Source organism: Eurytemora carolleeae, unplaced genomic scaffold, assembly GCF_000591075.1.
Source record: "Eurytemora carolleeae unplaced genomic scaffold, Eaff_2.0 scaffold334, whole genome shotgun sequence".
NCBI lineage: Eukaryota > Metazoa > Arthropoda > Copepoda > Calanoida > Temoridae > Eurytemora > Eurytemora carolleeae.
The window spans coordinates 315,175-328,667 of NW_019396897.1; the positions used below are offsets into that span (position 1 = coordinate 315,175).

Consider the following 13,493-nt stretch of genomic DNA (forward strand, 5'->3'; position numbering starts at 1 on the left):
TTATCTTGAAATTGGATAAATAAGATTTTATCTTGAAATTGGATAAATAAGCTTTTATCTTGAAATTGGATAAATAAGATTTATCTTGAAATTGGATAAATAAGATTTTATCTTGTAATATATAAGAAAACTCATTTTCTCTATACATTCTCTACTCTGTGGTTAAGTCCAATGGTTTCCTACCGGAGCAGTTGACATCTCCTCTAGGTTCCAGAGGAAGAACTGTCTCTCGTCTACCTTAACCGTCTCCGGGTACAGATAGATCACTACGTACTCTAAACATAACCCGGAGTTAAAATGTATTTGATCCAACCAAAGAATTCAGATTTAAAAGATTGTTTGCTCTAGTTTTACACCTTTGTTCTAAAGCCAAAATTGTATTCTATAGCTACATATTAAACTTGCATAATTTTTATCATCAACTGATAAATCTGCATATTTTTTTATCTACGGACTGTTAAATCTAAATTTTTATTTATCTATGAACTGATAAATCTGCATATTTATTTATCCAGGAACTGTTGAATCTGTATATTTCTTTATCTATGCTCTGGTTAATCTGCATATTTCTTTATCTATGCTCTGTTTAATCTGCATATTTCTTTATCTATGCTCTGTTTAATCTGCATATTTCTTTTTCTATGCTCTGTTTAATCTGCATATTTCTTTATCGATGCTCTGTTTAATCTGCATATTTCTTTATCTATTGTCTGAAATATAAAACCTACCTTCATCAAACAATTTCTCCGTGTTCATCTGTCTCATAAACCTAAAAAGAAAAATATTTTTAGAATCTTTTTTTTCTGAAAATATATATCTCCGCTGAAAACATGTTATTTAAAACTTGTTGGAAAACTGGAAGAAAATATAATTTTCATGTTTTTGTATAAGTCTGGGATACAGGTTCCGTAGTTTCTTTTAAAATACAATATACAGGGTGTCCTAAAAAAAACATGGTAATTCAGTGACGAATTCGATATCGTCTTTGTTATGAATTAGCATTGTAATACCTAATTTCAGTCTGCTAGAGTTTATTTTATGAAAAGGGTAAAAGACTGCAAAGATGTTTCTATAATGTTTCCGCAAGATGAACAGTGAAGACGGACAAGTTTACTGTTTGTATACTGCAATTTTCTTGTTTAACTAAGTACAACCGTATGAAGTCAAAACATAAACAAACAAAATGTGAACATAGCAGACGAAACTCTTACAGATTACAGCTTTCTCAGTAGGTATCACTATACTAAATCAAAGAATTATTTGAAAAGACGATATCGAATTCGTCACTGAATTCCCATGTGTAATAAATCTAGGCCCCGATAAATCTCCGAATACTTGACTCTTAGTCTAATGTCAGTCTCTCTGACTCTATCTCTAGCCAAAACTCAAGGCTCTATACACGTCTCTAGCCAAAACTCAAGGCTCTATACACGTCCGTCTAAATCGACTAGTTCTATCATACTACTTTATTAATACAGGTAAATAGAACTGACCGTAATGGCCAGTCTGGGTCAACATGAAACATGATAAGATAGATAAACAAACATAGATAATAAAGATGTTACTAGCATCATTACATACTTAATTACACATGTTTATTGGGACACCCTGTATATTTCAAGAATTACAGGAGGCTTTGTAAAAACAGCTTTAAGCTGTCTAAGCTCTCCTGCTGCAGTAGTTTTACATATATTTACTGTACGTTTTGATAATATCTGTTAGAATTATCACTGCAGGAAAATACATGTTTTGATCTGATTTGAATATTAAAGTAAACAATAGTTATTGGTACTGTACATTTTTCAGAATTCGGGATTTTTAATACAAATAAATTGAGTTGTTATCGGAGATAAAAAAGGTAAAAAAAAAAATTACTTTAAATTCTTTTTATTTTAAATTGAATGGGAGAGTATGATTTTAAGACAAATAAATATATTGAAAGATATACGCGAGACTTTAGGACTTTGAAAAATCTAATTTAATTAAAATAATATTTGACTATTTCCTGCAGGCTTTTCTAACTTTGCTTACCTTATCAACATATCACTAGGACCCACAAATACATAAATCCGAGTTCCTTCCTTGGTAGCCTGAACAAACATTAAAAAAAATACAAAATAATGATATAAACGTTAAAAAAGTGTAACTTTTCATTTGAACCGCTTCAAAAACCAGGCTTTTCTTAAAATTGATAAAATTTTCACGATTCTAGATGATGAGTTTAAAATTAAGAGTTATCATCAGTGCTTAGGATCCATTTAATTTTGATGCGGATCCGGATTTAGAAATGTTTTGCTTTTTTTCGCTTATTTTTATTCTAAAACTTGAAGAACCATTCAGAAATGAGGAAATTTTTATAATCCCTTTTTTTCATAAGTTCAGAGTTGGGTTTTAGGAGTAAAAAAGTTGTTTTTGCAGTTTTTGGTTGATATCCGGATCCAGGAAGCCAAAATATTGGGAATCCAACGGATCTGGATCCGGATCCTAAGCACTGGTAATAATAAACGCTTTGAGCCGGGAACTTTTATGCACAAGCATGGATACTTGATATATGATGCTCTATAAAAACCATAACTTCCCCATGTGTAAGCAGGGGCGTATTGGAGGTTTAGCCTAGGGGGGTGCATTTTTGGTGCGCTAAGCGCGCCGAAAATTTTAAGAAAGTTTAAAATCTACATTAATCTACCTGAAAGCTGACAATTAGTGATCTGACCATAATTATAACCAATCAATTGAAATGGATTTTAAATGAAACCCCGCGAGAAAAAAAATATTGTAAATAAGATCAAGGTACAAGAAAGAATTTGAGAAATAATCATAAACTGGACAAATTGTGACATGCATTGTCGATTGATAAGAAAAGTAAAAAATCTGAATATATATGTAAGTTTACTGTTTGATAAATTAGAGCCTGCCTCTGGCTCTAGGGGGGGGGCCTAAGGGGTGCATGTCTAGGGGGCACAAGGGTTCCGCCCCCCCCCCACTACGCGCCTGTGTGTAATGATTTATTTTAGGAGTGTTAACATTCATATTTGAATATTCATTTTCTAGGGCATAAAAAGCTTAAATTAAGTAAGTTTACGTTACGATAAATGTTTACAAATTTCTGAAGATGAATTTAAAAAACTTGTTTTTTGCCACCTGAAGTATTTTATGAGGCCAGAGTAGAGTACAACATTCTAGATCAGCTATACAACACTTGTCATAGTCTTCGAACTCCTCGTACGAATTCAACTAAAAGGAATTCAATGGTATGTGTTTTTATCAATATAATGTTGACAACAATTTTTTCATCTTTTATCCAGCAGAGCAGACTAATATAAATTAGCTGATATAATAAAAGGAGAAGATTATTTATTTAAAAAATTTATTGTTTTATGTCATTTATTTCATTGATGTAAGATAGGAGTAGGATAAGAGTAGGATAGGTTAGGATAAGATAGGATAGAATAGGATAGGATAGGATAAGACAGGATAGGATAGAATATGATAGGGAAGGATAGGATAGGATAGGAAAGGATAGGAAAGGATAGGATAGGAAAGGATAGGATAGGATAGGATAGGATATGATATGATAGGGTAGGATAGGATAGGATAGGATAGGATAGGATAGGATAGGATAGGATAGGATAGGATAGGATAGGATAGGAAAGGATAGGATAGGATAGGATAGAAAAGGATAGAAAAGGATAGAAAAGGATAGGATAGGATAGAATAGGATATGATAGGATAAGATAGGATATGATAGGATAAGACAGAGAAGGATGAATTTGGAAAATGAAACAATGATAAAGAAAAGAAGTCCCAAAGATCTGGAAGGGCAAAAAATGAAAACTTTAAAAAAAACTATGATTTAAATATTTTAGATCTGAAACCTGGCTGAAAGTTATGTTTCCTGGAAGTGGAAGATAAGAAAGCTTAGTTTTCAGGAATCTAAAACTTTTCTTTGATACTAAATGTTTACAACTTTTTAACAATGCATATAACTAAAAGTTGGGACAAGTATTATTAACAAAATTATATATAAATATCTAAGCTATTTTTACATTAAACAAATCCCCCCCTTTCCTATTATTACCGGATTTTGGATTAATTTTTAAAATGTCTGAAAGTTCTTTATTTTTTAAGAAGTAGGCAAGTTTAAGCAAAATTTTTAAAAAAATTTATTCATTGTTCTTCCAAACACAAACTTTTGAACGAGGCCTATGAGTTAAAATGAGTGGCCGGCAATGTATGGTAGTTGAACTGAGAAAGTAGTATTGTGGAGAAATTTTTTAGGATTCATTTGAGACGTATGGAACGTTTTAATGATGTTTAATTACTGAGTTTGAGCGCAAAACCGACATTTAAAGTCATCCATTTGGGTGGTTACGTTTTGAAAGTGATTTTTTAAAATTATTAAATAACGACGACCAAAAATGTACAAAAAGTAAACTAATTAGATGTTTAAGAACATATTTCTCGATTGAAATTTTCTAAAAAATCAAAGTTAGAATGAATTATTTCTTTTCCATCATTATGTTGAATTTCTTATTCTTTATGAATTTGTTCGCAGATGTCTTCATATTCTTCAAATATCGTCTTTTCAATAAAAATTTCTGGAAATCGACAGAAAACGTTTTTACTATAGAAATTTTACTACATTTTTCGTCGTTGTTATTGAATAATTTTAAAAAAACCGATTCTCATTATCATCCCTAAAAAATTAACAATTTAATTGGATTTTAAAGACTGATTTTGCGCTCTTGCTGCACAAATATGCACCGTAAAATCGTCTCAAAGGTCTCAAATGATTCCTTAAACAATTATCAACAATACTACATTCTCAGTTCAACTTACATACATTGCCAGTCACTCCCTTTAAACTCAATCTCTCTTCGTTCAAAACTCTAGATTCTGTGATTAAACTCAGTTTAAACTCATCTGTTCGTTCAAAAGTTTCAAGTTCATGTTTACTAACCCTCCCTGAACTTGAAAAGACAATAGGTAATAATATTGCAGGTTTACGAGGCTTTAAAGTTCTCAGGTTTATCTCCATACACAGGAAGATTGATTTTCATCTTTAACAAGATTTTTTTATTCTTTTTTAAGTAAATACGATTTCTTAATCGCCCTCAACTTTTCTTACCCTTTTCTGCCAAAAGAGTAAAAAAAGGGGGTAAAATCTAAATAATTTGTTAAGGCCCTTAAAATATCAAACCGTTGTTAGCCCTGGCGGTTTATAATTACAAGTTCATAAGCGCGCTTTCCGCGAAACATTATGACCGGTGCCGATTTAAATTTTTGCGGCATACCGTCCCTCCCTTCAACCCTCTTCCTGGTGGTTGCGGTTGCCATCCCTCCCACCCCCCGACTTACCGTGAACTCTTCTCGAATGGAAACTTGTCGTTTGAGATCCTCTGCGATGGTAATCCATTGATCAGTTTTTTGCGCAACAATCGTAAACTTGAACCATTGATGATACTTTAACAGGGATAATACACTCGTTGTAACCTTAAATTTAAAAAAACCTTAATTTTTGTTGTGTTTTTATTGAATGCACTGTGGACCCCCCCCCCCCCCCCCCCCCGGCGAGCTCAGGTGTATATTTACCCGTGTACTCCTATTTTAACTATTTAATCTATGAAAAGTTTCAACAGATTTTTTTTTCATTTTCCGACTTCTCAATTTAAATTCCAAAACTAATTAAATTTTACTTTATGCCTCATCAGCCTAGATAAAACTTTTTATACTGCACATCTTTTAAACACAGAAAAGAATTTAATTTGGGACAATTCAAATAAAAAATAACTTTATTTAAAGGAACTGTGGTCGTAAACTGAAATGAATCTCCATTAAGAATGGCATGTCGGATTAACTACGATTCCCTTACAAGGGTTGTCCAATATTATCTCTTTAACAAATTATTATTCTTTATCGTGGTTTCTATAAGAAATAAGTAGTAACTTGGACAATTCTAAATTAGAGACAATGGAGGAAATTACCAGAATTATAACCTTCTTAGACTAAAAAACTTAATCTTACATATTATTGATGAAAGGTTTCATGTGCACCTCTGTGAAACGCAGATGCTACTCTTAAACTGAGGGATCACTTAAAATAACAAAGAAACGCACAGTCCCTTTAAAGCTGTAAACGTAAATAAAACTTAAAGACTTCCTCTTGTTTTCAACATAGAAATTTATCATTTTTTTACTATTTATTATGTATTATGTATATCATATTTTGTAAACTGACAGATTCAAAGAAAAAATATAGTTAAAGAGTTAAACTTGATGTCCACAAACTGGCCTTTTAAACAATTGTGAATGGGAAAGGGNATGATGGGGGAAAGGGAGGCATACCTGAGTGTCTGTTGGCTCCATTCTAGTGAAGGTTGGATATTTAGATTTGTCTGATACCTCGGGATCACTGCATCTAAAATTAAACATTCTTTTAAAAGAAAAATATAAAACAGAAAATATAAGAATCCGAAATTCAGATCTAGCTCAAAAATATTTTTTTAATTTTTCTAATTTGTTTTTACTGAAGCAAAATTTTCGTAATTTGTTCTTTTTTTTGTTAATTTAATCCATTTTTATGAAACTCGATTAGAGATTGTTAATATGATCATTTTGAAAATAACGCGATGATAATGATAATACTGATATTTATAATAATAACAATGATAATGATAATGATAATAACAATGAAAATAATGATAATGATAATACTAATATTTATAATAATAACGATGATAAGGATAAAACTTATGTTTATGAAAATAACGATGATAATGATGATAACGATGATAATGATAATACTGATAATGATGAAAATGATGATAATAATGGTAAGAATGAGAATTTGATAATGATTATAACGATGATAATGATGATAATGATGATAACAATGATAGTAATGTTAATAATGATTATAATGATAATAATAAAAATGGCAATTCTGGTAATAATGGTAATAAAGATAATAATGTTAATAATAATAATAAAGTTAACATTGATAATTATAATAATGATAATAATCCTATAGAAAGATTACCTGTATGATATCATAGCTCTGTTTTTGCTTGCAGCCAGCATAGCTTCAGTATTACAGCTGGGCCCCTCAGGACCTTAGATCAATAAATCAATTAATACATCAATAAATCAACCAACCAATCAATCAATTAATCAATTAATCAATTAATCAATCAATAATCAATCCATCAATCAATCAATCAATCGGTTACTAAGATTAGATTACAATGTATGATCATTAATCGGTTTATACTTTTAAACTAGGAATCAGTTTTTTAGGGTTTTCCTGAAATATTGGGGAAATTGAATGATTTTTAGTTCAAAAGTAAATAGAAACATTTTAATAAAAAAATATCAATATCACCAAAATGACCAGAAAATATTATAACTATGAAGACTTTTCTTTAGATAAAAGAAGAATTGAAAAGACTTCAGTTATTTTAGACTATGAATTTTTATAAATTTAATACCAAAAAAACTTTTAGAAAAAACTTTTAGATTTTTTTAAATGCGTATCTGGAATTTTATTTGAATGCATTTATTTCTGCAGGATCAAGCCAGACAATTGATTTCTTAAAAAATAAAAAAAATAAATTTCATTTCTGCATCAATCGGATTTTTAGCCCCTTTTCAAATATATAATAATATATATCAATTTCGAAGAACTAATTATTATTAAGCATGGTATTTACAGAGTTCAAGGTCGTCTTTCAAATTTCACCTTTTTTGGATAACACTCTTTACTCGTTACTATAAAAAATGTTGAAAATGGGTATTTAAGAACATATCAATCAAAACAAAAAAGATGTTCGGAGCCGATTCGGCTTTTCTGAACCGTTAACTACAGACGGATATGATCAATGATGACCTAAAAGGGACTGTAAGCATATTTCGAAGTGACCCTCCATGCAAACCCCGATTCACATTGGTACCCTTAAAAGCTTTGTCTGATCAATTATATAAAATTTTGAAAACTGATTATTTTCAATTGCTGTTTCTTTACGTCAGTAACTTGTCATTTATATTGCAGAATTCGAATTAACTAGAAAAACGACAATATCTTCCACATTATTGATCAGATAAAGGTTTTAAGGGTACCATTGTGAATCGAACGTTGCCATCGTTGCATTGAAATTACGCTTACATTCCCTTTAAACAATAAATTCTGTTCTTACCAATAAACGCCGCTATATCATCACAGATATGGTCGACCAGCACTGACGAGGATTTCAGGACCATTCCCTTTATATAAAAAGTTTTAAATAGTTTTTACAAAAGGTTTCCAATTAATCTCTTACAAGTTAACATGAGTTGTAAATTACAAACTTGTTTTAATATGTTAATACAAATTCTTTCAGAAAAAGTAAAAAAGTGCTACTTATTTGAGACTCCAAATTTTATACCAAAACTTGTTTTTGTGAGGCGATAATGATGATAATGATGATAGTGATGATAGTGATGATAGTGATGATAGTGATGATAGTGATGATAGTGATGATAGTGATGATAGTGATGATAATGATGATAATGATGATAATGATGATAATGATGATAATGATGATAATGATGATAGTGATGATAGTGATGATAGTGATGATGATAATGATGATAATGATGATAATGATGATAATGATGATAATGATGATAATGATGATAATGATGATAATGATGATAATGATGATAATGATGATAAACATAATAATGATGATATTGATGATAATGATGATAATGATGATAATGATTATCAAAAAAATTAAAATTCATGATAGGCGCATATGTTCAAAACCTGACAGAGATTTTCATTAATGGACAAAATCACGGAATGAAACTGTCTGTCCCTGTGAAGTGTACCTGTGTATCATTATATATAAACTCTAGCTCTACATCTGGAAGAAGTGTTGAGCAATTATTTATCTGTTCTACGGCATACTTCAGAGCACCAGACACAGCTCTACCCTATAAAACACAGGGGTGTACAATTTTACAATTATTTTAAGGGAAAACAATGAAAAAAATTTATTAACATTTAAAGCCAAGTTTTTTCATTCTTATAATTAGCTAACTCCAAAATTTCATAATTTCCCCCTAGAAAAATATTTGACGCTCCGCGCAACCCTTCCTTACTTCTGGAAAATAAAAACTTTTTAAAAATGTGAGTTCACTGAAAATTGACAGTTTTTAAAGTTTAAAAGTCAATATCTTAAATTGTTATTAGGTGGGTGCGAAGCGCCCTAAAAGCCTCTTATATATTATTATTTTAGCATACATACAACCAATCATTCAATGAAATATATACAAAAAATAAGTAAATATATAAATTAACTAATAAATAATCAGTCAACCATCATTATTGGGAAATCAAGGCTGAGCCCCCCATGTATATTATAAACTGTGACTTGTCCTTTATAAAAAAAAGGTTTCACATGAACAACTTAATTAAAAGTATTGGCAATAAACTTTTTTTCTAATTATTTTGATTGATCAAGTTTTTTGTAATTGATTTCAATTTTATTTTAGCTTTCCATATTTTGAATTTTTCTCATCTATTTCTCATTTTGTGGTGATTAACTTCTTTACTTTTTTAGTTTCACTGAGTGTTGATTATAAACGTTTTCTTCTTGTTATAAAACAAGATTAAGAGGTATTGATTCTTGAAGCTTTGAGAAAAAAAGGAAGATGAGATGAAGCATGATTTTTCAATTTTTTTAATACTTTTTTTCGGTAATCAAGAAAGGAATTGAGTTTTTGCCACAAACTACAATTTTCTTATCCCTATATCTCTGCAACTGGATGGTGTAAAACTTTGATATTTCAAACTTATATTATTTGATCTAACAACATTTATAATTTGAAATATAAAAGGTCTTTGTTGGAAAGATATTGCAATAAGAAAGTTTGAGTTTGTGGCAAAGACTTGATTCCTTTTTATGCGAAATGGGGGGGGGGGGTAAATTTTCAGGAACAACAATGGCCGAAATAATCTTGAACAATCATTACCCGCCCGCTTATGAAAATATACATAAATTGCATAATTTCGAAAATAAATTGTTCTAATGGGAATAAGTTCATGGGTAAAAAAATCGAACAATACCTGGGAAAAACTAATTTTTCATTGCTACAACAAATCTTTACAAACATTTCTTCCCGAAATCTTCGAAAATGCCCCCCCCCCCCCCCAAGAGAAGAATGATAATTCCTCGTGTTTTGTCCATTCACCTGTCTGTTTGTAACAGTTCCTGTGACAGCAGTGAGGTATCCCAACAACACCTTGGTCCGCTGTTTCTGTCCAACCGGAATATTTTTACAGTTTTCTAACAGAGGGACCGTGGCGACCTTCTTCCCTCCCTCCACCCCCATCCCCAGGAGGCCCAGGAGCCCCACCAGGCAGAGGACCACCATCTTCTTCATACTTCAGGATGGGTTCATCATTCCTACAATAGGACCCATAAAATTGTGGACTAGGAAGACGAGTGTTTATTAAAGTTATGGTTTTGAATAGTTCAATGCAGTGCTTAGGATCCGGATCCGGATCCATTGGATCCGCAAGATTTTGGCTTCCTGGATCCGGATCCGCAAAACTATGCGGATCCATGGAACTAATGAAAAAAGGGAGATCATAAAAATTTCCTGATTTCTGAATGGTCAAATTTTAGCATAAAAATAAGCGAAAAAAATAAGGAAAAAAAATTGAAACTTCTGCTTTGTTAAAAAAAATTCAGTACATTTTAAAGAAATAACCTGGATCCGGATCCGGATATTTTTTTCCATTGCAGATCCGGATCCGGATTCGCATCAAAATTAAATCGATTCTAAGCACTGGTTCAATGAACATGAAACACAGCAATTGTGCAGTGTACACAGACCCATTTCACTAAATAAATTGATTTTCAATTAACTGATTAATCTTTTTGCTTTACAAACACATCTAATTCATTTCAGATTGTTAAAATAATAAATATAGTCTTTCCGTGGCTCTCACTTTAGTTATTACACTGTTTTCGTCCGTTCTTTCAGCTCGCTAGGAACGTGCATTTTAAACCTGAAAAAGGTATACCATTATTTTAAACCTGAAAAAGGTATACCATTATTTTAAACCTGAAAAAGGTATACCATTATTGAATTGAATTGTTTTTATGATTATTTCACAGCATAAAACAATACCAACAAGCAACTACAACTTTATATGTTGTTTGAACCCACCCAACCAGTACAGGTTGTTTTGATTGGCAAATTAGTTCGAGTTAGTGACTAATGACTAATCGGCTAAATGACTAATCGACTAATGACTAATCGACTAATGACTAATCGACTAATGACAAATTGACTAATGACTAATCGACTATTCGACTATTTGACTATTTGACTATTTGACTATTCGACTATTCGACTATTCGACTATCCAACTATTCGACTATTCGACTATTCGACTATTCGGCTATACGATTTTTTTTTACTATAGACTAGAAAAAAAGGAAAGCTAAAAGACTAGGAGTATAATTAACTATTAAACTAGTAGACTAGCTTTTAAACTATTGAAAAAATTGAACACTTTGAACAACCAGAAGAGTGAATATATAGAATCGAATAGAATAGCCTGGTATGAATATAGATTCCAGGATAGCCAAAATCCCCCTTCCTTCCCCTCCCAATACCCCTCACTGCAGATTAAAACCAACGCTTCAAAAGCTACACATGGAAATATTGAACAGGGCGAATCAGAATAAATTGATGTACACCATTTACTATTTACACCCTTTAGAATAAACAAAAAATTTGCCAAAAATTTCATATTTGTCTGAAGATATAAGAATAATAGGAGGTAAGATTATTTGTACAGCTAAAATTAGTTGAACTATGAACGTCTAGTAAAACTATTTCTCCAGTGCAATCGTGTCCAAACTAGACATTTAGTACAACTATTCGTGCCCAGTTCAAGCACTAACTAATGCATAAATAATTTTCATTTTTTCACATTATTTATAAGATTTTGAGTTTTCGATGGATCACAAATTTTAAAATACAAAAATTATTTTAATCCAATTTTAAATTAAAAAATTAAAAATACTTAATTTTTTTCTCTGTTTCATACAAATAATGTTTTAACTAGGTATAGTTTTTGCTCTTTATTTAAAAGATAAGAGAATTATGAATGATTAACAAAAATATATCTTTGTTTGATTTGGTTTACAAATTTTAACTAAACAAATAGGGAAAAACATGCAGTACAAAAGCCCCCTCATGAAGGGCGATAGGAAAGCACAATTCTGGAAAATGTTTTTTTTTAATCCCATACTGTAAAATGTTTTTTTTTATATATTTTTCTGTAAAATCTACAATCTGGAAAATATTATATTAAAATCCCAATCTGTAAATGTTTCTCTTTTTTTAAGTAAAAATTTTAGAATAAAATTATAAAACCCCGCCTAACATCCCCCTCCCTCTAAAATAGATCTAATTTTTGAGAATTGTTCATTGTTTAATTTAAGTTTTCCTGATAAAATTTTAAAATATTATTAAAAATATTTGAGCATTAACAATTTGTTTACATTAAGATTTTGTTTAAACATAACTAATATTTCATGCAATGTGTCAGTACATGAAGATACATTAGATATCAAAAGGCAAATTTATTTATTTCTTTTCTCCTAAAAATCATTTTTTCCCCAAAATTTACTGATTAAAGCCCTAAAAAAATCAAACATACCCGACATCTGCGGGGAAAAAAAGATTTTTAAAATTTTAAATTAATAGTTCAGCTTTTGACAAAAATCCGACCTCTATTCTTAAGATCTAAAAGTGATCGAAACAGGTATGAAACTTGTGCATCAACTTTTAGGACCGGATCGCCTTTGAAGTGCTGCCAGGCCATTACCCTTGTCTTGACATTAGAAATTCACTTTTAGACTTTTAGAAGCCCTGGATTATAAATTTCACTTATTTCTTGCTTGAAAAGTGTATTTGGAAAAAACCTGTAGAATATGCGTATTTTACAGTGATCTAAAGTCCATGACATATTGATATCTTTGTACCCTAGGCCTAGGCCTGTATTAAAATCAAGATTATTTAGAGATTTCCCCCCCCCCACCCCCCCGTTGTCTAGAAGTGTTTACATTGTATATATTGAGTTTGTTGACTTCAAAATCAATATACTAACCCACACGTTAACCAGTTTACACACAAATACATCATGGGTGTGGATACCCCCCACCCCCCATCAAAGAAATGTTTTATTTTGAGACCGATTCGGTTCCAGGATCTGCTCTGGTAGAAAAACATGGATTTCAAGCATTTAACTTTTATTCAAGATTTTATTATTTTCAACAATCCACAAAATTTTCTTTTTTTCGCAGCGGTAAAATGATTAGAAAATTTGAATTTAATTAAGTAGAAAATTAACAACCCTGTTGAAACCTTATCTTTTGCATTCGTTTAACCTGGGAAGCAGAGTAAACAAACTTAGGAATGATTGGATCTTGA

At 30.9% G+C, this 13,493-nt stretch overlaps 1 protein-coding gene across 3 annotated transcripts in view; it reads right to left on the reverse strand.

Annotated features, from left to right (window-relative positions):
* LOC111709884 (receptor-type guanylate cyclase Gyc76C) overlaps positions 1–11,057 on the reverse strand; it is a 32,867-nt gene extending 21,810 nt beyond the window's left edge. For 2 of the 3 annotated variants that reach the window (XM_023483817.1, XM_023483814.1), the window contains exons 1-11: positions 10,996–11,057; positions 10,233–10,447; positions 8,868–8,972; positions 8,192–8,258; positions 7,039–7,111; positions 6,345–6,417; positions 5,359–5,493; positions 3,142–3,234; positions 2,032–2,090; positions 729–769; positions 184–275 (exon numbers count right to left, since the gene is read on the reverse strand). In XM_023483817.1, coding sequence (XP_023339585.1) covers positions 184–275; positions 729–769; positions 2,032–2,090; positions 3,142–3,234; positions 5,359–5,493; positions 6,345–6,417; positions 7,039–7,111; positions 8,192–8,258; positions 8,868–8,972; positions 10,233–10,424 — 930 coding nt within the window. In that variant the 5' untranslated portion in view covers positions 10,425–10,447; positions 10,996–11,057. Of the gene's footprint in view, positions 1–183; positions 276–728; positions 770–2,031; positions 2,091–3,141; positions 3,235–5,358; positions 5,494–6,344; positions 6,418–7,038; positions 7,112–8,191; positions 8,259–8,867; positions 8,973–10,232; positions 10,448–10,983 lie in introns of all 3 variants that reach the window. The other variant, XM_023483815.1, reaches the window with a different exon arrangement.
* Positions 11,058–13,493: the final 2,436 nt, after the last annotated feature.